This window comes from Ciconia boyciana, chromosome 10, assembly GCF_034638445.1.
Source record: "Ciconia boyciana chromosome 10, ASM3463844v1, whole genome shotgun sequence".
Lineage (NCBI taxonomy): Eukaryota > Metazoa > Chordata > Aves > Ciconiiformes > Ciconiidae > Ciconia > Ciconia boyciana.
The window spans coordinates 30,175,240-30,202,096 of NC_132943.1; the positions used below are offsets into that span (position 1 = coordinate 30,175,240).

At 39.0% G+C, this 26,857-nt stretch overlaps 1 protein-coding gene and 1 long non-coding RNA gene across 10 annotated transcripts in view; one reads left to right on the forward strand and one right to left on the reverse strand.

Annotated features, from left to right (window-relative positions):
* Positions 1–1,390: 1,390 nt before the first annotated feature.
* On the reverse strand, positions 1,391–3,350 carry LOC140657218 (uncharacterized). The gene is made up of 2 exons (XR_012044249.1): positions 2,648–3,350; positions 1,391–2,383 (listed from the first exon to the last, which is right to left on the reverse strand). It is a non-coding gene; the product is annotated as an uncharacterized lncRNA (long non-coding RNA).
* ADAM23 (ADAM metallopeptidase domain 23) overlaps positions 2,857–26,857 on the forward strand; it is an 82,071-nt gene continuing 58,070 nt past the window's right edge. For 3 of the 9 annotated variants that reach the window (XM_072873901.1, XM_072873902.1, XM_072873910.1), the window contains exons 1-3: positions 2,858–3,293; positions 4,392–4,618; positions 14,383–14,459. In XM_072873901.1, coding sequence (XP_072730002.1) covers positions 3,122–3,293; positions 4,392–4,618; positions 14,383–14,459 — 476 coding nt within the window. In that variant the 5' untranslated portion in view covers positions 2,858–3,121. Of the gene's footprint in view, positions 3,294–4,391; positions 4,619–14,382; positions 14,460–26,857 lie in introns of all 9 variants that reach the window. The other 6 variants (XM_072873907.1, XM_072873906.1, XM_072873909.1 and 3 more) reach the window with 3 other exon arrangements.

Sequence of the window (26,857 nt, forward strand, 5' to 3'; positions counted from 1 at the left end):
GTAGCATTACAAAATTTCATCCCATGTGCTCACTGACCCCCATCCTCATAAAGTCAGAAGGAATTTAAAAGCTCTGGGCAATCATCTGGAGATGTGACGTAAAGTTTATCACCCAGATTGAAAGTATGTATATGCCTTGCATAGTATGCCTTTGCTCCCTAGCCAGTCTTGAAGCACCAGCTATCAGCAGTTTCCTGTGTGCCTCTGACTTAGAAGTTTCAATTTCTTTCATTTGGTACAGATGCTGGTACGATAATCCACACTTCTGGTATTTTGTTTTCAGACATCTGCAGTGCAGTCTATCTGGGATTATTTTATAGTGTCTTTCAAAGATGAAAGCAGGTTTAAAAAAACAGCAGCTGTCATTCCTAGTGGGGTACTTCATCTTGAGCTGATTATGCTCTGTGAATTGCACATGACCATCTGAAGGCTTGTAGCAGGTTTATGAAACACAGCTTGAGTTACATATCCATCAGGGACTGGGAGACTAGGCATGTCTGCTTCAGATGGTTATTCAGGTGTTTATTTCTGCTGCTGACTTGTACATGAGTTAAAAGAACTTTTGAAAATCTTTGCCCTAGACAACCTTTGCAGAAAGAGGCAATCATCACTTTCTCCCCTCAAAATCTGGACAGCAAAAATAAGAACTGATAGTTTCAGAGAGCAGGTGTTTCTAGCATTCATTGTTGCTAGACTTGTTGTTTTTGTGTTGTGTGGTGCATTTGAGTTTCTGGATTTTATTTTTTTTAATTGTATGGTCATTCTACTCTTTTGTTTTTCGCTCCCAGAATATTTTTTTAATTGTATTTATTAGATCTAGATGCGCTGACATAACTGGTCCTTTGATCTGTTTGTATGTTTATGAGGAGAAACAGGAGCTGCTGTTGGCTGAAATGTTCTAGTGATATCTAATGATGAGGAACAGCTGGGCTAGGTGGGCTGCATGGAAAGTGTCTGGGAAGGTGAGCATCAGGAAGACCATTTTATATAGAAAACTGGTACAGCTTTCTCCCTATACCCAGACAACAGAGAAATCCTAAGGCATGTTTTCTGTTGTTTTTCACACCTGGTCATCTCGTGGGTCTGTGTCTTCTATGTGCTTGTCTGCTGGCACACACTTAGATTTTGAGTTTCCACAAGGAGCACCTACTTGACCAGCCTGAGAATTCAGAATGAATTTTTTTTTAAAAGCCGTAACACTACTGCTATGAAGTAGTCTGCATGGTAATGATTTGTAAAACTGCTTATACTTTCTAAATTAACAATGATAATGAATTCAGGCTGGAATCTAAAGAAAATTATGTGAAGCAGAGAAAATTCCTCTTTCTGGAAAGCCATGTGGTACACAGACTCAGATTAGAAGGAATAAGCTGACAAGTAAAAAGCAATATCCAGACAAAAAGGAGAAACATCTTTATTTCCTCAGCAGTGAGACCTGCACCAAAATGAAACGTATCTATTCTAGGGTATTAGAAGTCTGCTGGGCAAAATGTGCACTAAGAACTCAATATCTAAACTTGTCTCTGAACTCAGTTTCCAGGTTTTCTGACTCCTGAAGCCATGGAATGAATACAAAGCAGCAGATTAATCTTCTCCTCTCTCTTTGAAGTTATTTTTATCTTCGCAAATATTCTTCATATTCGTGGTTCCCCCCAGGCATGCTGGATTGAAGTATGAGAGATAATACTCACTGTACCGAAATGTACTAACACTTCTTTCTGTTCGTGGTCCAGACTGTCTGCTGCTGAACGCAGCACGCCAGAGTGGATTTACACCAGGTCACAGACTGATCGTGCACCTTCCTGCAGCACTCCTCTTTGTTTATTGTACGCACGCCCATTTTCTTTGTCAATATACGTACACCCTTGGTAACATCTGGTTCTCGCCTCCACAACCACTTCATTGCAGGTTGGCTGTGGTCAGTAAGGATGAGTGGGACACGGGGACTAAAGAAGAGAGCAAGGGGGGAGATGCAAGGAACAAACTGTTGGCTGGAGGTGTTGGGAGGGAGCAGAGGGGAGCCTGAAGCTCTGCACAACGCTTGGCGCAGGAGGAGAGGAGGTTTTATGGGAAGGGCCCCTTGCAGCCCTCTGCAGCGTATGAGGACTGCAAGTTGTGAAATGGCTCATTTGCCTTATCTGTGCGTGCACAGGGCTTCCCTGGGAGCAAACTGACCCGTGGCTTCCTCTTCTTGTCCCCCAAGCTCTCTTCCGCGCCTTGCTCTAGGCGGCCAGTTTTCAAAGCAACTTCTCTCTGCGTGAAGTTCTTCAACGAATTTGAGTATTTCCAAACTCCGCTGCTTGCAGTCGTGCCCGCTGCCGGAGTGGGTTCCTCCGTGTTACCCCAATCAGGAAATCGCGCGCTCGCCCTCTGCCCGCCCCAGCTGCAAGTTACAACCCGTTAGCGCTCGTCCGGGCAGCCCGAGGCGCCGCCTGTCCCCGTCGCCCACCCTGCGGGCAGCCCGAGGCCGTGCCCTGCGGCACTGCTGCCCGCACGCCCCGGCCCGCCCTCCCCCGCGCTCGGGGCCGGGAGGCAGCTGTGCGCGCAGCTGGCGGCGGTCACCCCGCCGGAGGGCTGCAACGCCCCGGGCTGCTCAGCGTGACCCGTGACACGAGGGGGACGCGGCGTGCCCTGCCCCGCTGCGCACCTGAGGGGTGCGGGGGGGCGTCGTGTCCGTCGTGTCCGTCGTGTCCGTCGTGTCCGTCGTGTCCGTCGTGTCCGTCGTGTCCGTGTCCGCAGCGGCGCGCGGCCGGCGGCAGCACGACTGACAGCGGCCGCGCGGCCCCGCCCCATCCCACGCGCCCGCCGTGGGACGAGGTCGGCGCGCGTGCGCCTGCCGTGGGGCTGGCGGTGGGAGGCGGGTGGGGTGAAGGGGAAGGTGCGCGCGCGCCGCTACCCGCCCGCCCTCGCGCTGAGGTAACGGTCTCCCGTAACGGTGGAGAGAGGAGCCAGACGGGCGGGTGCCGTCGCGGGGAGCCGCCTGCCTCGCTCCGCCTCCGCCCGCTGCCCGCCCGGGCCCCCCGCCCTCCCCCGGCCCCACAGGCACGGCCCGTCGGGGGTGAGGGTGCCGCGCTGCCCCCCGGCCGGCCGCCCCCCGCGCCGCCCCGGGGCGCTATGAGCCATGAAGCCGCCCGGCAGCATCTCCCTGCGGCAGCCTCGCTGCGGCCGCCGCCTCCCCACCGCCGCCGCCTGCCGCCCTACGCTCCTGCCGCTCCTCGGCCGCCTCGTCTCGCTGCTCCTGCTCCTCCATGGCTCCTCCTGCCCCCGGGCCCGCGCGGCTGCAGCGGCCGCCGGTGGGTATGATGGGGTGTGTGTGCGTTCGTGTGCGGGAGGCGTCTGCTGCTCCTCGGTCCCCGTCCTCCCCCTCCCCTGGCTCCCCTGCCTCCTCCCTGGGTGATAAACCCCGATAACATCCATTTCCCCTGCACGATTTCTTCCTCCGCCCCTTCCAGCTTCGTGTACGTGTCTGTTCCGGCGTGTGGAAAAACGGGGCTCAGAAAATGTTTCCTTGGCTCGCTTGCTTACAAAAAAGAGAGAAATGTGAGATTCCCCCTCTGATCTTCTGAAGCCACTGCAGTGTTTTAGATAGAGGATGGTGTGCGTGGAAATACGCTGGTGAGGTATGCGACAAAAAAAGGCTTAGGTGGTTTTTGTGTGTGTTAGGATGCATGTGTACGGAGATCTGACTGGGAAGCTAATTTATTTGTTTGGGGTTGGATTTTTGTGTGTGCTTTTTGATTATTTGCTTTTGATTGCATATAGATGACGTGGAATGATGAATATAGTCGGTTTGTGCATCATGTTTTTACTATTATTGTTACATTGCTTGTTGATTGACTGTATCTTGAAATTTTAATGAGGAAGGATACAGGATTTCATCTGAAAAGCTGCCACTAAAGAAAAGGGCTCTTGTCAAAGTTAAAAGAGAGAGGTAGAGAACTTCCTATTATGTAAAGGGGATTGATTAGCATTCAGTGCGCATGGACTCTGAATTCAGTTTGTCTTAGGAACATGGGGAGTATTCTTAGCTTTTTGTATATATATATTTGTGCGTGTGTCTTTGAGAGAGAACTTAGCTATCAAAGAGGATGTAGGGGGTAACTACATATCCATTAAGTTTTCTTTTTCCTCTTGGAGGTTGAGAAGCGTTAAAATATTTATAATGCATGACTGCATAGGAAAATGTATATGCATTTAAATAAATAATGTTATTTCTGAAACAATATTATGTGTGAAAAATGAATGGGATCTAGCTCAATGAGTAAGCTGTCTTTTTGTTTGCTTGAGTGATTAACAAAATATTAGAATACTGCAAGCTAAATATGTAGGTTTCTATGGAAATAAACACGTTCTGCCATCTAATTTACGGCTGGCATATCTTTCTTCCTCAGACCTGCATTGGAATGAAACGGCAGGCGGTATAGAGGGAGTACTGGCAGATGAAGAGAATACATTTCAACAGAATAAAGGCAGTTACAGTAAAAATAACAGCTACAGCAATGCAATCCAGAAGGAAATCACACTGCCTTCAAAACTAATCTATTACATCAACAGAGACTCTGAAACCCCTTACCATATCCTGGATACTAGGGCAAGGCACCAGCAGAAACACAACAAGGTAGGGTAAAAAGCTCATCTGCAGAATTTTCAAAACAGTAATATGTGATGTGGGACTTTGTTTGAATGTTTTATTTTGTAGATCTTCGAGACTTAATGGTGGTCTTTACCACCATTTTTAGGAATTAAAGGAGGACATGTAATTAAACAAGAATGTAATTTCCCTTGTGTTAATTTAAAAATAATTATTTTGAATTTCAGGATGGTTCAGAAGCCGAACTGTAGATAAAACGAATGGGAATTATGCAAAGTTTACTTATCTGATCAGCGTAGATTCTGGTGTCTTGACTTATGGTATACCATCATCAACAAAATGCTTCTTTCAAAACAGCTCGAGATTGCAGAAATGTCTGCATAGGGAGTTTCTTTAGAATCCTGAACTTACAGTGTGAGTTACTTGGCTTTGAGTGTATCATGCACTACCTAATAAATGCAGTATTGGTTTCCTGCCAGTGTATGACCAGTGAAGATCACTGTAAAGTGTTACCAGTTTTTGTCAAATAATACCTACATTTTTTGTTTTTTAATGAAAAGATCTAATATTTAATTTTGTATAGATGCAGATAGTAATTTTTTTTTTCTAATTGCATGGGATTGAAAAAACTTTGGTTTTGTGAAATAACTTGGTAAAGAAGTAAACCTATTCTAAACTATATCATAGACTCGTTTAGGTTGGAAAAGACCTTTAAGATCGTCGAGTCCAGCTGTTAACCTAGTACTGCCAAGTCCACCACTAAACCATGTCCCTAAGCACCACATCTACATGTCTTTTAAATACTTCTAGGGATGGTGACTCCACCACTTCCCTGGGCAGCCTGTTCCAATGCTTGACAACCCTTTCGGTTTGGGAATAGTGCTTCCTCCATGTTTCTACCTGAGTTTTTTTCTCGGGTATCCACAGAGGACAACATCTGCCAATCTCTTTACTTACCCAGCATTGCCCACAGGCACATTGCTGCCGTTGCCTATCCTTCCTATGCCCTACGTTATATCTAGCTGTTGGGGTAAAGCTCTGCAGAAATCAGTGCTGACAGAATTGCTATTGATTTCCTTGGGTATGCTTGCTGCTGAGTATTGTGTAAAGTGGATCTTCTTTCTACTTACTGTGTCCCTTTTAAGCATAGGGAATGCTAACGCTGCAGTTTTTCCCACAGAAGGGTTCTTTCAGCTTGGGGCTTCATGGAGAGTGACATTGTGTTGACTTCAGTCTTCTGGTATGAAACTTCTGTTGCTTTGATCCATTTAATTGAAGGAAGGGGTTGATTATGTTCCTTGTCTGGATTGATTTTTGCATGTCTTGCTTCCAGAGCACCATAGAGGGCTTCTCCCCCACCAACTTGCATCTTGTGTCTTTCCTTGCATGAAGTCATATCTTTGCCCTTCTGTCTATTTGACCAATAATATAATAACAAATATTTTGGTTATTTTGTTCTGTTTTACATTCACTATAATTATCTCTGTAGAGCAATAATTGGGGGGGGAAGCCTGCCTAGGATGTGAAAGGAAAACAGCCCATAAAGAAAACAGAATGCAATTGGATTGTGAAAGACACACGAGGGTTTTGATTTTGGGGGGGGGAGGGGAGGGGGAATTTTGTAGTACTTGCTTATAACTTTTCCCAGAATTAAAATAAATGCTATATTGTAATAAATCCTTCTTGAGAGATTTTGCTGTCTGCCACATTGGTAATAAAAAGAAATAACCAAAATACCTTTATAGTTAGGTAAAGAAAGAAATCTATATTTAGGATTGATTTTTAGTATGTGAAAAAAGTAAAGACAAATATGATGACCTTATGTACATACACAGGGGACAGTTGAGGAAGAAAAATACCATTTTTTTTCTTTTTTTACTGTTCTTGGAACCATACATTCTTTAACCTGTATTTTCTTGTCAGCCTTAATATACCATTTATAGGCATATGATGTGGATATATTCCCTAACTATGGATATTATTCAGTAGATGCCTTTCTTTGGAACTTCATTATAGTGGCCAGAAGAATGTAAGCCACAGGGATAGTTTGTGGAATAAGACCTGAATACTGCAGAAATGCTGAGTCACTATAAGGAGAGGGGAAGAGTAGAGGAAATTGTGTGCATGTGTGAAGAAAGAGGTAAAGCTAGAGAAATAGGTAAGATGATTTAAAATGTTTTATTTTTAAAAGTCTCTTCCTAAAAGTAAGGGTCTGCAACCTTCTTCATGAAATATATGCAGAAATGAAGGACTGGAGGAGAAAACAGTGTACCAGAGAATCAAAAATTTAAATAATAAATTGCTTTCTTAGCACTGATCCTCTTTGAATTTGGTGAAACGCCATCATAATGAGAGGGCATATGTGATCTAAACTGTTGGTAGAACCTCTCTCATTCCTTCTTGTTCTTCTAAGAAGCTTTTTCTCACCGTTGGAAAAAAAGGAATGTTCACCATAGTTTTGACTAAGTGGTCTATCTCCAAGGTGGACAGAGTTCTAGTGTGTAACCTATTTTCTCTTTGTGCTCTAAGAAAGCATACTTTAAATACATGGTGCTTGACGACTCTAAAATCTGTATACCTGTTTCCTTGTAGTCATATTAAGGCTAGCTGGTTTTGAGTTCTTCTGAAGTTATTTTTAGTGTGAAATGCTCAAAAATGAGCACTCGGTTTATAAAAACACACTGAAGAAGCTCACAAGAATCCTTAAACTTGCTGAAGAAGTCTGAGTCGTCTGTGTTCTGCGGCTGTCTTTCTAAACTTCTGCACATGGAGGTAGCATTTTGAATGAACTGGTAATCTCTTTATTGAACCAGATGACTGCTTTGATTAATTTTCACAGACTGCATATACGAGATTGTTAGGACCTAGCGGGAAGACTGCATGGGACACAACTTATCACAAAAGGCTAGGAGCAGGTCCTTATGGTGGACAGCAGAGGGAAAAATCTTGCAACACAAGATGTGATCTCAAGATAGTAGGATTGCCAGAGAAACATAGCTCAGGGCAACCTTACCAAATTTTGAGTGGAAAATAGCTTGAACTAGGTGCATATGAAGGAAGATTGTATCTGCTGGACAGTTTCTAACTGGTTTTAGATCACCGAATCAGAAGTTATAAAGAAGCAATGTCTTCATGCATAATTCTAAGCTGCTAGTGTAATTCTGGGGAGGAGGGAGGTGTTAAGAAAACTGTTTTGCAGACCCTAACGGCTGTAAAAAAAAAGATGTGTAATAGTAGTTTTGACTGTGAAGACAGTTCCACCCCCCCAAAAAAAATTATATTCATTTTGGGCTATTTTTCTTGGGGTGAAAACTCCAGGTGCTTCTGTTCAGCTCAGCTGTTTGTCATTTAAATAAAGAAAATATTCCTGCTAGGCTGAATGTTATGTTTTCTGCTGTTGCCCTGCTTTAAAGGTTGAGATACAGTGCTGTCTCAGTCCTTTATGCAACATTGGTATGTAGCGTATGAAAGTTGAAAGGGAAAGCATCCTTAAGATGAAAGGAAAACAACTGTATTACAGCCATTGCAAAGGAGGTGGTATTGAAGAAAAAGCAGGCCTGTTTTGTAAAAGATGAACGATCATGGTTAATAATCTCTCAAGAGTTGGCATCACATGAATTCTTACTAAAATCCAGATAAAAATCCTATGCATTAATTATTGTCTTCCCTTCCCTTGCCTATCTTAGGCCAGGTCTTCACTTTTAATCCCCATGTAATGAAAACTCATCAAAATAATGAATGAACTTCATGTGGCTTATGTGTATGAGTTTAAGACTGTTGGAGAATCTGTGTAGTATTTCAGCTGGCTTTGCATTTTTTCAGAATTTTCTGTGGTGCACCTTCAATTTACACTACTTGCAAATGGAGAATTTTGTGTACTTTGTCTTTTTTTCCATTCTATATCGAATTTATATTAATGCAAAAGTCTCGTTAGGCCTCGTTCTGAAATAAAAAAATGAAATTTATAGGTTTTTTAGCAGTTGTGGGAAGCTGGGTGCTGCAGGAAAGTGGTCCAAGGTATGGATGCACTACTTAGTAGAGTCTGATGAACAAAACCACCAAGAGGGATATTATTTTAGAGGCCAGTATCACTACAGACGGATATCTAAGTATTGTCATGTTCGGAGAGAATGGTGGGTTCTGGCCCCTGGGGTTAAAAGAGTGACAGTAGGATTGCTTTCAAAGGTAGGCCTGAGCCTTTGTTCACATGCCGACAACCATTCTTTCAAAGAATCGAAGAACAGTCTTCAAGGCTTGAGGTTCAAGTGCGTCAAAGTAACCTCTCTATTGCTAATCATTAAAGACCAGGAACAAATCATCAAAAGGAACTTTTCTGAAATCCTGTATGTTTTAAGTGTGAGTTTTTACATGCTGCTGTGACATTTATGTATGCTGTTTCAGTATGAAGTGCTTTATTTCCAATGAATAGTGGAAGGTTATCTTGGCATATAGTAGATGTTTTCCAAACACTGAAGAAGGATGGCCTCTGTATGAAGCCTGAGGATAGGCAAACAAGCTAAAAGAAGAGTAAGGAACTAATATATAGTAAGTCACCCTGATTTGTGACAAAACTTGTACTGTTATCAGAATGAAGGTCTAGATCAAAAAATGTTTTAATGGTGTAAAAATCCATCTAAATCTGACTTAGGTTTCTAATTCCAAAATGGGAGTAATGAAACTCCTTGCTCAGCTACTGAAATGAGAGAGGCTGCTTTTGGCCATTATTTTAGTCAGCAGAACTATATGCAAAAATAATTTCTAAAAACAATGATGTTGTCATTTGGAGATCATATCTGTATGATCTTGGCAAAAGACCCATAGGTACTATCAGTCAGTTAAATAATGCTGTTACTGTCATTTAAAGACTTGTGTCACAACTTAGTATTTTTGAAGGGATAAAACATTATTGCATTTGGCATAGTTGTACTGTGAAGAAAGTAAAACCAATATAGTACTTTACTTTTGATGATGATGGTTGTAAAATTCCTGAAAGTCTGGAAAAAGTGAATTACGGACAAATGATGCCCAAGTGCAATAATGAAGACAATGAAAGTGTTCAAGTTCTGACATGGATCAGTAGAACTGAGATTCCAGCCTTCCAGTCCCTTTTTATCTTGAAACTTATAGTAAGCTAATGACTGATTTGAAAGAAACTGGAATTCTTTATGTATATGGATTTTTAGCTTGGAAAAAACTGAGAGCTACTGCTTTGCACAAGCAGCTACAGCACTCTTACAATGTCCCTAGTATGAAGAATCTCTTATTACAGTGACTATGCTAGTAACCTGAGCTTCCAGAACAGTGAAAAAAGACTTTTTTTTTCTCTCTCAAGTTTGGGTTTGGGGGCAGGAAACATTGTGAAGACTCAGACCCTCCTTCAACCCACTCCTCTATATATCATCAGTAAGTCTTTGCTGCAGAAAAACTTTATGTAATTTTGCAGCTTTGCCTTTGGAGTAACTTATAGCTGTCAAAGCAGGAACTTCTGCAGAGGTTTTTAAATGATAAACAAACATGTACAAAGGAACTTGGTTTATGTAAGTAAAGAATACTGTTTATGTAAGTAAAGAATACTCATGCAGATGTGAACATATGCATGTATGTCAGTGGTACAAGAAGGTGATGTTTAGTATTTTTCCTGTGAAAAGACATGGTAAGATATCTAGCCTATATATATTCTTCAAAAGATATGCTAATCTACATTATATTCTTGATTGAATTTATATTTCTATGCCAGTCAGAAGAACACCGTATTTCAGATTATACTTCAGGCATTGTATTACACAGTAGCTCATGAGAGAATACTGTGAAATTATAAGCTGTATAACAGAATTTCACAGATACTTTTCTGAAATACTTCCTCCCATCATGGTGGTACATGATGGATATAATGGCTAAAACACCTGGTGACAACTCACTGGTAGCTTTCTGTGCTAACTTGTTACAGGGAAAATGTCAGTTTCAGGATTAAATACTTTAGTCTCATTACTTTCCCCTGATTTCTGGCTTATGGCTTTCATGGGTGGTTACCTATTATTAAACTGGCTTAACAGAATGTGTATTTTGCTGCAGCAGTGGTGTATCACATTCACCTGAATTCAAAATTGTTTTTGCTAAACTGCAGGGGTTTAAAATCCAGTGTTCTTTTTGTAGCCAATTATTTGAGCTGAGTTTGGTGGAGAACATGCCCTGCTGCAGGGTACCGAATTAGTGTCAGCTGCTTTGCAGCAATTGCTCATGTGTACAGGCTACATCTGTTAAGTGAGGCACAGTAATAGATAGCAAGTGGTGTTTTTGTATACAGAAGTTATTGTTTTCAGAAATAGCAATGATATTATAGCTAGTCCTACAAGATGAACTTTTTCTTGTGATATTGTAGACCGAGAATACAAGTTACTTTAAGTAATTTTAAATTGCAGAAAGATAAAGAATACATGGTTGATGGCTGAAACTTAAAGGTTGATATACGTGTGTCATTGAATGGGCTTGACTGGACAAAAGAAAAGCTATAGCAGATAAGACTAGACATCCATCTAGCAGTCCCTGAGAGCAATCAGTAGCAGATGCCTAGGGAGGGATATAGGAGCATAACAGTCATGGAGTGCTACTTCCTAGACTGGTCTCCCAGACTCCAGCAATCTGTGGCTCAGGATCTTCTGGGAACTAGAACTTGTCTTTCAGATTTAATAGCTCTTGATGGGCGTTCCCAATCTTGAGGTTATCCCGGGTTTCTTTTTTATACATGTACATTTTTAGTATCTGCTGAAGTTTCAGGGTTTTGGCATGTTTCAGTACACCATGATTGCTTTTGAAGTGTATTTTATTATTCCAGGTGGTATGTCATCCTCCACACTTAAGCATTTTCTTAATCAGTTAAGTAGCTTAAATCTTCTTGAAAGGAAAGATTTTCGAGAGTTTGGCTTATTTAGTTGGTTTGGAATTGGCAGTCAGAACAACAGTAGTGACAAAAACCAATTTAAAATGGGAAGCAAAATACTTGGGTTTCTCTCTCTTGCAGGTGATTATTTAGCCTTGATGCTGCTCTTGTTCTAAAAGGTGTTTCAAAGAATACACATTTTAAGTAATACATAGTCTGTTAGAAGTGAAAGAAATGCTGCACTTGTATCAAACTGAAAAGAAAGAGTGTATTTTTATTTCTAAACTAACCCTGGAAAAAGTATATAGTCACTTTTGATGTTAGTTTTTTGCTCAATTTGGCTAAGTATAGCATTGGGGTCACTGGTAGTTGTATTGTTTCTAAAATGACTTGTAAACATCGTTAATGATATACTACACTGAGTAAATCCTGATTGGGCAGTCACTTTTTGCCATGTTACATCTGTCAGGAATGTTATGTCATAGATCTGTAAATGATAATCTTATCTGAAACGAAAGACTTAGTCTTCACGGTTGTATGTAAAAACACAATATACTCAAAATTACCATGTTTATCTTTGAGCAGGAGATATTTTGAAAAACTTCCAAAGTGAGATATATATATATATATATAATATAATAAAAACTAGGTACTTTAAACAATTCTGTAGTTCTCATTTCTCATGTTTCAGAATGATCTTAATGGAATAGTACATGCTCTTTTAAACTTTCCAGATTGTTAATATTGAAGTCTTGTTTGTGGCATATATATGAAGACACATAATTTTAGGTAAATGTTCCATGTGAAGGAGACTCAAAGCAGTAGCTCCTGTAACTCTAAGTGGAATCTTTATGGAATAAAACGAATTGCAACACTTTTCCTGCAACAAATTTTCATGCTTTTTTTTTTTTTTCCTAATTAAATTAATACATGTGCATGTTGAAAACATAATGAAGTTTTTGTCACGAACAGGTGCTTGAAGTGCTCCTTGTGACACTTGTTCCTTGGTTTCACTGTGCAAAAAAGTGGAGCAGGGACTGAAAAGCCTCTCCTACTAGGCATGCATTTAAACTGAGATTCTGTGCCTTTTTTTTTTTCTTTTATATATGCGCTACCTTTCATCCTTGCAGATTCTCTCAGATTCTTCCATCAAGAGAGAATCTCCATCAAGTAGGATTGATGATGATCTCTCCATCAAGTAGATGGAGAAAATCTCCATCAAGTCACCTGTTTGTCTTTATATTAAACTGTTTCACTCTGGTGATTCAGAGCAGCTGTAAACTCAGTTTGCCAGGCCAGTGTTATCTTGGCGAATTGGTGAACTGGTGAGACAACTGTTAATTTACCAAAAATGTAACAGAGAGAAAGCTTGATACTGGTTTGCTTCCATATTATTTTAGGTATCACCTAGGAATACTATTTTTAAAATTCTTGTTTAAAGTTATTGTATTTTTTTAATAAACAAAAAACAGGCTTTAGGTAAAAGATTGTTTATTGATATCAAAGATCTTTAAAATATTTTGTAACTATACACTTTTTTAAAAGAAGCTTGAGAACAAAGCTCTGTGACCCTGTCGAAAGGGAAATGATCATTTCTGGGGCAAAGAATGATAAACTAACACAGGAACCATCACAGCTGATTTTAGTCACTATAGCAACTTTTAGAAATAGTTTTTGAAAATTATATTGAAGGGTTTTATGAAAGATGATGGATACCTTTGCTGAGAAATAAGATGAAAAATCAGTGCTTCTCTGTATAGTGCAAGAATGGAAGAGGAACATAAAAGAATTTATCTTTTGTGGAAAAATTTCCAAAGCAGAACAAAATTGTAGGCCTTGTGGGCCATAAAAGCTAACCTTCACGTTATTTAAGTTATGCCGTAAACTAGCTAGAACTTTATATAGTTTTTGTGACATACCTGAAGATTCATTGTGGTGTTTAATAAAAAATAGTATTTTTTGTCTTTTGATTAAAGGGCTTAGTCATAATATTCCAACTTTATATAATTATTAATGCTGTATCAAATTAGTGTATAAGTAAGCATGATTTGATTAGAACATTATCAGGGAAGAGGTTCTATGAAATTCAGATCTAATCTCTTCCACCGTGCTGAACAGTGTCTTCACAAAAATAAATTCTTGGATCATCTCTTATCTTCTCCTTATTTTTCTAGAAAACACTTGAATGTGTTTTAAATGTCTTTGGCTTCAGTTACAATAGTATAGAAAAGAATACAATTTATATATCTGACAAAAATTGAATATCCTGAAAGTTAAAGTTAACTCCCTGTGTGAGACAAGCTAATGTTGTTTTTTTATATGTTGTTGTATGTTGAGCAGCATCAGTCTTTTGTACACTGGTTTGGCTACAATGCCAAGTACGAAGCCTTTAATTGTGACGGGATTACTTTGGAGGAGTCTTTCATAACATGTAATACAAGCCTTGCCATGATTTTTTATTTGAAGGCATGTATTACAAATGCTTTCATTATTTCAGGCCTTTTAAAGTGAATGAATGCAGTAACATTAAAAGAACAGTATACTACATTACTTATGCTTTTGTTACTTAGTCGTCCGATTAAGGCAACATTTAGACATTTATGTGAATCTTTGTTTTTCTTGGTTTTTTTCTTGTTTTTGTGAGGAATGAGTGTGTATTTGAAAGCATGGGTTTTGGGTACCATTTGCTTCTGTTCCTTTATTGTCTAAAAAGACAAATCCTTTTGAATCAGAATTTGGTACAAGGGCAAAGGTTTTCATTTGCCTATGAGATTAATGAAAATAAGGATGTTTTCTGTAACGTTTTTCACAGGTGTTTTTCATGTATTTGTTGCATACAAAGCTCAGTGATTCTTTTGACAACTTTAAATGTTCTGCAAAACTATATAGTACTCCTGTGTGTTCATGTTTACAGGCTGTACATCTGGCCCAGGCAAGTTTCCAGATTGAGGCCTTTGGCTCCAAATTCATCCTTGACCTCACATTGAATAAGTAAGTGCACAATTTGAGGTTTCTTTCTTTCCTGCTCTTATTGTCTTTAACTTATGATACAAGATCAGGGCACGTGAAATCCCAAGATCTGCGGAAAAATACGCTGTTATCCAAGTTTCCTAATACAAAATAACATTTAGCCTTTTTTAAGTGAGATAACTGCTACCCTTGCTGACGCCCATAACATACATACCTTTAGAATTTTATCATTCCTGATAAAAAGATGATAAATAGGGAGATTCCAGTATCAGTAGTGCTTGAAAGGTGTGGATTTTCTTGTGCATTTTTTTACTTATTGGTGAACTGTCATGCAGATGTTATTTTAGTTGCTCAAGTTGGTATGCAGGAATATTGTAAATGCTTGTATGAATGGCTCATCTTTAATCATCTGGAAAACATGCTATTGTCACTATAATCATGAAGTTCCTAATGAGGTGGGAATCCTAATGGTTTGGCTGTACTGAAAGGTGCAGCTAGAGTCTGTTTACCAGTAAGATAGACAATTTTACATAATTGTCAGGTCTAGGAGATCTGACTCGTAATACAGGTCAATGGTGGTTTAGTTATTTGTATCACATCTGTTTATATCCCCACCTGAAGGTATGTAACTATGTGTTTTTCTAAAAATTTTAATGAAGTTTTTTTGCCACTGAAAGTTTACACTGAGAAAGTTTAAGAATAAGGTGGAAGTATAAAATCAGTACTAAATACTGGACAGGTAAAATTATCTACAGTATTGCTTAAAAGTACATTTGCCCCTTCTGCTGCCCTTGAATCTTTCAGCACACTTAAAGGAGGGACAAATTTACAGAAACAATTGCATACTCGTTTAAAAAAAACCCAATGTGTTCCTCTGGTCTTGAGGTCCATATGAGGTCTTGTTTTAGTCCTAACTGTCATGTAATGAAAGCTTTGTTAGGGAGAAAAATGCAAGTTTATAAAATCTAATAGCTTTTCAAAGAAGCAAGCTATCGCTTTATAAAATTTGCTGAACTGTTATATTCACATATTTTGCTGCTTGGCTACTAGTTATCAGATGTTTTGCTGTAAAGGTGAACTGGAAACATTTTCCTTCATCCATGCATGATTTTGAAGTTAGGTTGCTCTTGCAGTTCCATCTTTTAAAATGTGACACAAAGTCTTGAGTGGCTGGCAAAAGATGAGTTAGTACGAAGGCAAGGAATGGCACGCAGAATGGAAGGAGAAAGAAGGCTTGAACGTAACTGGATGTTCTCTAGCCTCTGGAAGAATTTAATGTGGTGAAAGACTATGATGTTTTATGAGAGTTGGAGTTGGACCCATGCAGAGTAATTCCAGTGGGGTGGTAATGACGTATTTGTGAAGGGAACCTATATCTAATGGCCTCTAAGCTACAGGGAATTTCTCCTCTTGGTCTGCTCGCCACTGTTCCTCTTTGCATGTCCAGCCAGTAGCAAGACTGAGCATACATTCCCAAGATGGCACTATACATAGGATATGGCTGGTCACACAGACCATCACAGAGAAAAAACATTGCCTTTACTGGCACCACATATAAATGCAAACAGCACTCAGGTGAACAAGAATACAAACAGCCTCATAAAGTTCTCCAGCTGATGGGAATTGGAAGTTTGCTAGTGAAACATGTGCACCAGCCCTCTGCTGATTCACAAGCATGCCCACATTCACAGACTCAAATGGTAACACAGTTCATCGAACATTCACGTCTAGGCCTGGGGTCTCTTAGTTGGTCACCGGCTTAGACCTTAAGTCTTTCCAGATACAGGTCTCCTCATAGCTGTTGACTGACTCTGAAGTTTGCTTGCACATCACACCTATACAGAATAGAGAGCAAAGTCACACAGAAGATATTACAAGTAGGACTCCATAAAAACATAGGACAGACTGCAGTGATCAGGTGCAGGGCTGGGCCAAACAAGCCTACTGACTTGCAGCTTACACTAATGACTCCTTTTTATGCCACTTCCTCTCCATTTTCCTACACTTGTCCCATCCTGATTCACCTTCCCTACCTTTGGCACTTCCCCTGAACATCCCATAAAAATGTTTGCACATTTCCACAAGCCCCTGCAAACATCCTGTATTGTTTGTTCTTTCCCAGGAGACCCATGATGATATTGTTTACCCCTTCTTACCTGTTCTAAAGTTCTGGTTGAACCTCTTCAAGGCCATGTCTGAGTGGCTCCTTCCATGGCCTGTCAGTCAGTGACCTAACAGAGATAATAACAAAGACCAGAACTCTTACCTCCTGTTCATGAGGGTTTGTGTGTCTGGGCGTTGGTTGCTTTTCCTGTCTTAGTCTCTTACACTGAAAGGCTGTTAACCGAATGCCATCAGAAACCCGACCGCCTTACATTCCCCATGTCCTTGCAATGTTACCTGTTGTCTAGCCCTGCTGTTTGGCCTTGCTTATTTATAACAACAAATGGTCCATAAAGAAAGTAAATGTACGTATTTTTTCCAACCGTAGTTGCTTTATCAGCAATCAAGAAATGCAATGTCTTTCACTTCAAAAAGAGAGAGGGAGATCCCTTGCTGTGCACCTTATTGCGAATAAGTTCTGCTCTTGGGGTATCCAGAATTTTCTTACTGGCTGTATGTAAGGTGCAGGGTGTTCAGGTGCCTTACTGGTATCCCTGCCATTTGCCTCTTTATACATTGGGTCTTCTCTTAGCTTCCTAAGAGGTTTTTGACTTGTAAACATTTGATTCTTTATCTGGTTCTGCTCCAGAAAATAATGACTTCAAAAACCTTCCCTACTTTTTGACCTGACATAAGGTCAAATGTACAAGTCATAAAACTTGTAACATCATAAATTGTAAATACCCATAGACAATGATTTGAAAAAGACCTATTCTCCTATCTCAGTTATGTTTATGTATTCAGCACAATGCTGCCTTTTGCTACTATGTTGGATTACGATGAATTTTAGTTGGCATACTGGTATTACTAATGTCTAGTCAGAGGGAAAGGCAGAAGGACAACAGGGCCACAGACTTGAGCTGTTATGTGCTATTGGCCAAAATGATCCAGTCGCATGTGGATTTTTTGTATTCAAAATCTGGAATACCCTTGAATATGTTGAATGTGTATTTGTATCAGTTACTCTAAGGTGCGTTAATGTCACCTACTCTGTGTGTGTATTCTGTGTATTCTGGTTTTGTCCCTGACTTTTTTTTAGGGAAGTTCTTCGACTATATAAAGCTAAAATCAGGGGATGGTTGTTGCCTGCAAACAGGTTCTAGTTTTAAGTTGTCTTTACCTTTGTTGGAATTCGTGTGGTTGCCTACCTGCTATGTTCCAGCTGCTCTTTTTTTCACAGCAAGTATTATAGCCAGGAAGTGAAGAAAATTGGATATTCACTTGCATTAATAACTGTCAAGATTTTGTAAGAAGAACAGGTGGCAATCTGAAAGTTTCTGGAGCATGTTAATATAAATTTTTACTTGGTTTGCTATCTTGCTATAGTGCAACGGCACAAACAGCTTGAAGGAAATATGAGCCCATCAAACCTCTTGAATCCAGTGTGCAGAGACAATTGAAATGTAATATCTCTATGGAGTTTGAATGGGTAATCAACTTTTCAGTTGCACAAGGCCTACAGGTGTTAAAACAGATGAGACGTAATTTGTTATCCTAAAGGTCATTGTTGGCAGCGCTTTCTGACAAGAAGACTCTGGGAAAAAAGATTATTTTGAACTCTTTAATAACATAGGCTACTCAAATCTTGCCCCTTGTTACACTTAAATGTTTGACCAATTTCAGGCTGTCGGTGTGATGTCATTTATGACAATGCATAATAATTGCAGATACGTGGATTATGGAAATAATTTGATGCCAAAAGTAATACTTTTTCTAATCTGTAATGGATTAAATAATGTTTTTAGTTAATGCTCTTAGTACAAAAATGAAAGATTATAGGGTACTAGTGGGGTAATGATTAATCCCATTTGGAAAGTTAAACTTTTTATAATTCAGCTATGATTGTCTGCCCAAACTTGATAAATTCCCTATGTAACAAGTAACATGTAGCATTGTTTTAAAACCCAATTTATATAAAAAGCCTCTAAAGGTGTTCATTAATTTCAGTAAATTCATATTTTTGTCCTCAAACAATACTCTCAATTCATTTGTTGTAACAATGTATTTGAGTAATCAGTGATCCTGGTATATCTGAACACTTTCTTATTTTTTCATTTATGTATTATATACATAAACAAATGTCTCTGAGGTGCTTACAAATTACTTTTTAATGATCTCTTTTCCACCAACATGCAAAAGGCTTTTAAGTTGCTGTTCTTCTGTTGAAGCACAAGTGTTTCTGCAGATTATTCTTATATCCTGTTTAAAGCTAGCAATCTTTATGTTCCGGTGTAGTACTAAAACACATTAGAGAGCAATACTACCAAAGGCAGTGACAAAATGCCTGCTTGCTTGTTTTTTAGTGATGAGGGAAGTTGGCTATATTGTCTGGCAGTTTTCAGCTGATGGACTAGCACCAGTCTCTAAATAAAGGAGTCTCCTCCAGCACTGCAGGCTGGGACCATGCTAGAGCCTTCCCTCACTGGGACTGTGGTGGCTGAGGCACATACAAGGAATGAGGAATTAGGTACCTGAGCTGGACAGAAACAGGAGGTAAAAACCAAAGACAAAAACTTCTCTCTCTTCCTACTGAAAACTTCCCTCAAAATTTAGGATTTTGGGGGAAAGGGGGGAAAAAAATCACCAAAACCAGCCTGTATTTTTCAGCTTTTCTTTTCCCTATAGAAGTCCACCTTTCCAGGAAAATCTATTTCCAGGAAAATGGATTTTCTTTTGAATGAAGAGATCATATGAAAAAAATCTGTCATCTTTGGCATGAACTGAACCCCACCCCCCCATCTGACTGTAACATGACTTAAATATTTGAGACATTAAAATATGATGACTCTTGTGAGCAGTCAGTCTCTTATGTGAAGTACAGCATTACAGCCAACATATTACAGCTAATTTTATCCATCAGTTGAAAGCTTATAATTGTGTAGTCTGTGTTGTATGTTTCTGTAGGGCTGAATTTAACTTGAGAATAGTCCCATAGGAGATTATGTTGTTAGCATAATTTAAAAAACAGTAGAGGAGTAACTGGATTATTTGAGAATCTATTTGATTCTTGGTTTTGCTCAAAATTCTTTTTTAATGGAAATGGGAAAACTAGTCACAGTTTTCCAGAAGGAAACTTCAAATATTTATAACATTTTCTTAAATAAAAGCTTAAACATTTAGGGTACTAAATGGATCCTATAAGATACACAAGGTGTGTAAATTAAATGTGATAATATTCCTGTGGCAAGTTTAACTCTAGTCTGCTTTTTAAAATTTGTCACAGATGAGATGCAAAGAACTCAGTGTTAGGATTTTACAACAATGCGTGTGTACTCCTGTGAGTAAGTGCAGTCTTGAGTGTCTCAGCTGTAGATAACAAAGCTTTACTGGCTCATTTGCCACTCCCAGAACTGGAGGCAACCTATTAAACATTATCATTTGCCTCAGTGGGCATTTCACATGCAAAAAGACTGACACACAGATACTAAAACCTCTCCATATTTTTCAATACATATTAATGTGTGAAAAAAGCTTTCTTTTGTAATTTTAAAAATTATAAAAACCTGGCGGTGTGAAGAAGCTTCCTTCTCAATTACTGTGTTCAGCTGTAAATTAGAAGTATTAATTATAAGCAATATTTCAGTTATTCTGTCTTCTCTTAGTATTTTGTTTCTGTAATTTTAAGTGTTTAGTACAATTCTATTCAGGTATTCTTTTCCATCCTGTCACTAAGGTTATGATAAAAAAAATGTATTTTATAATATTATGTATGCATGTGCATTCGTATGTTCACTGATGTGCACTGTCTACTGTTTTACTCATTCACTCTTCTAGGAGCACAGTATGAGGCAGCACCAATCCTGCCATTGACCAAGGGCTTGCACTCTTAGCTCAATGTCTCAAATATTTCTCAGCAGTATTTCCAGCTCCTTATCATCTACTTCTTTCAGTCCTCCTAGAACTTTCCACATCAGTCCTTTTTAATATTTTTTTCTTCTCTTTTGATCTCATGTTTCTTCATTTCATCCCCTTCTCTTTAGCAAATATTTATAAAATAAAAAGTGTGTATGTGTGTCTGTTTCCATATATGTTTTATAGGGGAGAACTTAAAACTGTAGCCATAGAAATTAATGTTGCAGTCCCTGACTTTCAAGCACTCAAGTTTTGGATTCCCCTGTAGTAATTAAGTAATGTCCCTATACCTGCTATGCAATGCATGAGTAGAATGGCTATCAATAAAATCACTGACAGCAGTGGTTATTTCAACAAGACTATAAGAAACTCAGCATAGGCTAATTTTTTTGAAATTCCACTTTTTTTTTTTTGTGCTGATGTAAGAGCTCTTGGGATGTACATTCCTGTATGGGATTTGGGAGCCTCTGGGAAGAGGCATCTTAAAGAATTTGTAAAAAAAAAAAACCACAACAAAACCAAAACAAAACCCGACAACAAAAACACAAAACCAAAACCAACCAAACAAAGAACCCCCCAAATACAAAAAACCCCAAACACAAAACAAACAAAAAAACCCCAAAACCCTGAGAGGACATGCTGTTTGTCTTTTAAAATGCAGACATTGGTGTTGTGAATGTTCGCCCTCTTGTCAGACCACTTGCTTGTGGAGTGAAAAGACTTTATTCTGTGCACTCTTGATCCTGGATTTAATTAAGTGTGAATCTTACACCCTTCTGAACAGGGTTTTGAATGTCTGTCAGCTGAGATGCAACCACAGCCATTGGTTTGGTGAGTTGTTAGGGTCAACAAGCTCAGGGCAAGGCAAATACACATCTGAGGCAATATAACAATGCTATAAAATTCCGTGGCAGGATAAGGATGTTTATTGCCTCCTCCCGTGTAACAACTACAGGTATCAAATACAGGAGGAGGTTTGAAAGGAGGTGCTTCTCACAAAAAAAATTAAAATGCAGATCTTCTTGTCACAGGGTATTGTGCATATTAAACTATTTATAGGAATTAAAGGACTGGAAGAATTTACAGAAAAGAGATCTACTGAGGGCCATTGAAATCAATTATACTAACTCTGGTTTATGGAATCCTGGTGTCACAGATCACTGGGTGCTGAGAAAACTCCCTGAAAAATTGCTGCATGTGTGTATTTGCTGTCAAACAATATACTAAGCAGTTGTCTGACTCGATGCATCCTTTCTTAGGTTATGTTCTTACTCCTTGCTCACATGTAACCACTGTAATGTGGCAGTGGTGAAGAACTATTATCTTTCTAATCTAGTAGATTTTTCAGTCTGTTTCTGAGATGGTCCAGTCTTGTTAAGAGTGAGATCTTTATGCTGAAGTGAATTACTGGGATCTCGGATTCTGTTATAGTCAGGCTGAAATATTTGCCTTTGGAGCTAGTATAAAGCCTGTGTATGCTTGACATATGATTAATTAAGTTAATCAAACTAGCTCCTAAGAGCCTATATCACTGAGTTTAACTTGATTCAATGACAGAGCTAAAGTTGTGCAATATAGTTCACCATGGAAGCATGGATTAAGGGGAACCAAAATAAATTTTTAGTTTGCTGGAGTACCAAAATGTTTCTCTGATTCTGCTATAGTCATTAATCTAATCAGAAGGTGGTTGTCAGCTCTCTATAAGTATAAATAAACTTATTTCACTAGTTTTAGTATTAGAAGTAAAATAAAATAAAAAAACTCCATACCCACATCTGGTTGGATTTTTCCGTCATAGTAAGAGTTGGTTTAAATTGGACTGTTATCATTAGACACAAAGTATCAGAACATGTGGAGCATTCAGTGAATTCTTTAAGAGGAGAAGAAACCCAAGTTTGTTTGTATATGAAAAAGCTTGCTTTAAATGAAGGAAGCTTTGGCAAATACGGTTACTATTGAATGAGACCATTCTGGCAAAGACGGACAGCAGCCCTCAGCCTTACACTACAGGTTAATAAAATTCTTACTGATAAAGAAAAACTACCTTTTTTCCAAGCTAGTGATGGAAGAAAGGGATCAATTAAAATGCAGTATTGAATGAACTTGAACAGTTGTTTAAATTAAATCTTCATTTTGTCAATTGCTCTTCTAGGAAAGTTCTGTTATAGCAAATTACATTGAGGTATTTTCCATGACACAGTACTCGTATCTTCTGTAATATTGTCTGGCTGTTCATTTTTCATATCCTTTTACATAGTACTTTTTAAAGTGGTATCTTCAGTGCTATGATAAAGGAAAATATGGCGGAAACTGAACAACATACTGTTCTTAATATTCTGAAGAACTCTTCAAGCTCCTACTTTCAAAATGCTTGCTGAAGTAGCCATTGAAATGTAGCATGCTCCATTCTCAGTTGGAGGGCTTCAGGACATAACTAGAGAGAGGATCATGAATAATTTGTTGTCCGAACTCCCTTGAACTGACTCAGGGCTTCTTGCACTGAGGGAGGCAGACTGATCCAGAAAAGAATCTGGAGCATTATCTGCACCTTTCTATAAGACTTCAGAACATGCTTGGTCTTTTTTGGAGATCTTTCCCCATTTGAGGACCTCTTAAAAAAATACCTAAAATATCACCTAGGTACTTCCAGTTTAATACATTTGTTATCAGGTCATCCTTTTCTCTACCTGAAAGACAAGCCAAACAAAAACAAACAACAAGAGCAAGACTGTGCAAGAAGTTATTTTTTAAAGAAGTATACTGTTTACTGTTATTAATAGCAGAAGTGAGTGGGGACTTTCTTTGATTCCATAGTTATGAAAAAGTTAACCTATACACCTGCATCATCGGTTGTTTTCTTTTAATTGCTTGTAAACACAGATGCTTGATCCACAGTATTAAGTTTTGATTTTTAAGCTCCTTCAAGGTAATATAAGTAGTGAAACCTTGCTGTGTTTTAAAAAATAACAATGAATATTTGCAGTATATGTATTCCTTGGAGGCACTCTTGTTAGAGCAGCTTCAAAGACAACAGCCAAGTAAAGACTACTGTAAATACATACTAGGAACTTAATAATAAATTCCCAAGAACAGTCGATTCAACAAAGCTTGTGGTTATAATTGAAACTGGTAGTAGAAACAAGGCTATAGATGGTCATTTCATTAGATGACGGTGTCTTGATGATCTAACAACATGCTGTAGCAAGGTCTCAATTTGTTTTTCACATCTTTATGTGCTACTAAACTGTATCTGTCAAATGGACAAAAACATCTGATGGGTGTTCTGTTAAGTAATTCAACTAAACTAGGTTGCTCAGACACTGGTACTGAGCTTGAATAATTTCAGAATACTTAAAATAATAAATTATTGCTTGGTAGTAGGTTAGTATAAGGATAATTTAAGAAGTATGCAAGAAAGGTACAGCTGTAGTCCAGTTTTCTGCAGGCTATATACTAGGTTCCTGGAAGCTAACTTGGTTACTCGTGTATGAGATAGCTTTTAGTCATTTCATAGCCTTTACCTACCCAAATCAATTCTTTTTGTCAGGGTAGTTAGATGCCAGCTGAGGGAAGCCACTTTTCACACTGCAACTCTCCTGCTAATGGAAACAGCAGCAGTGAAATATGTGCTGGGGAAGTGGATGTGAGTTCTTCAGAAAGCATCTGCTGCTTGCTTTAACAGCTGGCCTGTGTCTTCAAAGACAGCAACTACTGGGAATGGCATATCCCTTTGCTGCTTATTTTGCGTCTCTCACCGTAACTCAGATAGAAGAGCTGGTGATGCAGGACAGCTTAATAAAAACAATTACCTAAGACAAAGAAGGCAGGCTGGGAGGAACTATAGAAAAGGACATAGCAGACTGAAATTTTTTTTTTCCCAAGTTCGTTCAGCATGTTGCAATTTGATGTGTTCATGGTAAGGCATCATACTAATGTGTCACTAGCCTAAATATGCTTTTGTCTGATGTGATCATGACTTACACAGTTGTTTCAATTAAAGCTTGCACTGTTTCTGGTGTTCATAATATTGAAAAACAAATTTGCTGTACTGGATGCATTTCTGCTCAATCAAAATGTAAATGGATCAACTGAAAGGTGACAAAACACAGTCCAGTGCAGATGAGGCACAAATGTATTTTCTAAAGTTCAGGGCTGCCTGTCAGAGGTAAATTTAGGCATTCTGTAAATGATAATGAAGGAGGAAGAGTTATTTTGTGATGCGGAGACCCCTACTTTATGCATGAGTTCTGTATCTCATTCCTCAGGCACTTGTACTTCTACATGAGGTCTTAATCAGTGTATTCCAGGCCTTTCTTTTTGATGCCACTTGCATAAAGGATCCCATCACACCTACTGCTGAAATTACAGTGCTCTTCTGTGTATTTGTCTGTCATGCTGGAAAAAATGTTTGAAAGTTATTTTGGTCAAGTGTTCTCCCCCCCCCCCCCCCCTTTTCCTTGAATAATTTCTCCTGTCTTTTGTCAGATTTGTCAGCCTGTACTTTGTCAGGTAAAAGTTTTGGTAGGGAAAATTTGCAGTAGCAGTTTTACACTTATTTTTACAGCTGTTGTTATTCCTGGAGCATTAGCAAAACATAGAACAAACCCACTTACCCAAATTCTGTCTTTTTCTTTGCTGCAGTAGTAGAACATTTTGCTGAATTTTTCAGTCCTAGAATACTCTCTGCAATATCACATTTCAATACTAACCATTTATAAGCACTGTTATGGATGCATTTGTACGGATTTTGCTATGAATATAGAGAACAGGACTGAGATTAGCTTTATTATAGAAGCAACTGGTTGTGTGTACTAGCAGAGCCATGTTGGAGAATGCCTGCAAACATACTGTCCCCCTCCCGTTCTCCCCTCTTCCCCTGAATAAGGTCATGGTTGTCTCAGATTAGCAGTATACGTTGAGGGATTTCTGGAAGTAAGGTTCTTTAGGGTGTTTGCTGAAGTAGACAGATACTTGAAATAAGAATAAGTGATATAAGGTATCTGGCAAAAATCAGGTACCTACCAAGGTAGAGGCATACCGTTTAAGGAGAAGCTGACTGATTTTTTTCAATGGAAAGTTCAAAATTCTTGCTGCCCTGTGGGAAATGTTAAAAGAAAAATGCCCTTGCAATACATTGGCAGTTACGTGTGACAAGCTTAAGAACATAATAATGATCAGAAGCTAGTGTTAAATACCCTGTTACAGCGTAGTGTGAGAACAGGTTTGTGAAAGACAATAGCTTTGTAATAGATTTTCTACCCCACCTTCTAGGTGGTAGATACTGTGTTACATTTGGCAAAAGGGTGGTTCACAAATTAAAGGTGCGGGTTTTTTTATAGTATGGCATTTGGGAAGTATATAATGAATAGCAGACCTCAGTTTTCTTTGGAGGGAATTTGTTCAGTATGGAGAATTTCATTGATGTGCCTTGTATCCAGCAGATCCCACAGGACAGTAGCGTTGGAAAGTCAGCGATGAGAAAAGTGTAGAGTCTACTGGAAAAGCTGCTGTCTGCTGCATCCTTGCTTTATACTTGTAACATATATGTAGGATTATTCCATCATAAGCATGTCATGTTAGATATCTTACCATGTGGGACACTACCTGAATCAGGAATCCCTTTGCAGTTGGAAGTAATGAGAAGCTAAAGAATGGAAAAGGTTGGCAGATGAAGGAAACAACTGGGTTACAACAGAAGTTCAACCAAAATACAAGAAAAGAGCACTGAACTCTGCAAAGGTTCTGCAAAGGGTGGACTAAAGAAGTTTTGAGCAGCATGTCACATGAAGTGGGATAAATCCAAGAGACAAATGCTGTAATTAAACTACAGTTAGTTGTGAGTCAGTAGACAGTGCGAAATCACCTACTGCAAGTCTTACGAGATGCCAAAAGCACTAGATAGCACTGAAAGCAGTTCTGAGATCAGTCGTGTAAGGTTACTAGAAGAAGAGGGCAAAAAAGGGGGCATGAGAGTGTGAGCTTGATTTGGAAATGGGTAGACAAATGCTGATCCTGGAATTGGTTTGAGGAAACCAAACGGTCTCCGTGAATTCAAGCAGAAGTGTCTGTAAAAATCAGAGTCTGGTCAAGGCCCTTTCAAGTTGAGTATAGTTCCAGTGTTTAACCATCCTCAGTGATTTTTTTTAAACTTATATCTAATCAGAATTTTCCATTTTCCTACTTGTGTCAGTTACCTCTAGCCTTGTCTATACCATCCTATTAAGTATGGAGGATGGCAGTCTTTATGCTTCATGAGAAGTATGAAAAATGCAAAGAAGAAAAGGACATTATCAACACTCTAAAGTTTAATTACTTTGTATATGTAATCCTCTTTAGAAGCTTCAAACCTTGCCACATTGGAGAAGTGAATGTTTGCATTGTAGTCAAGCGCTTACGCTATTTAT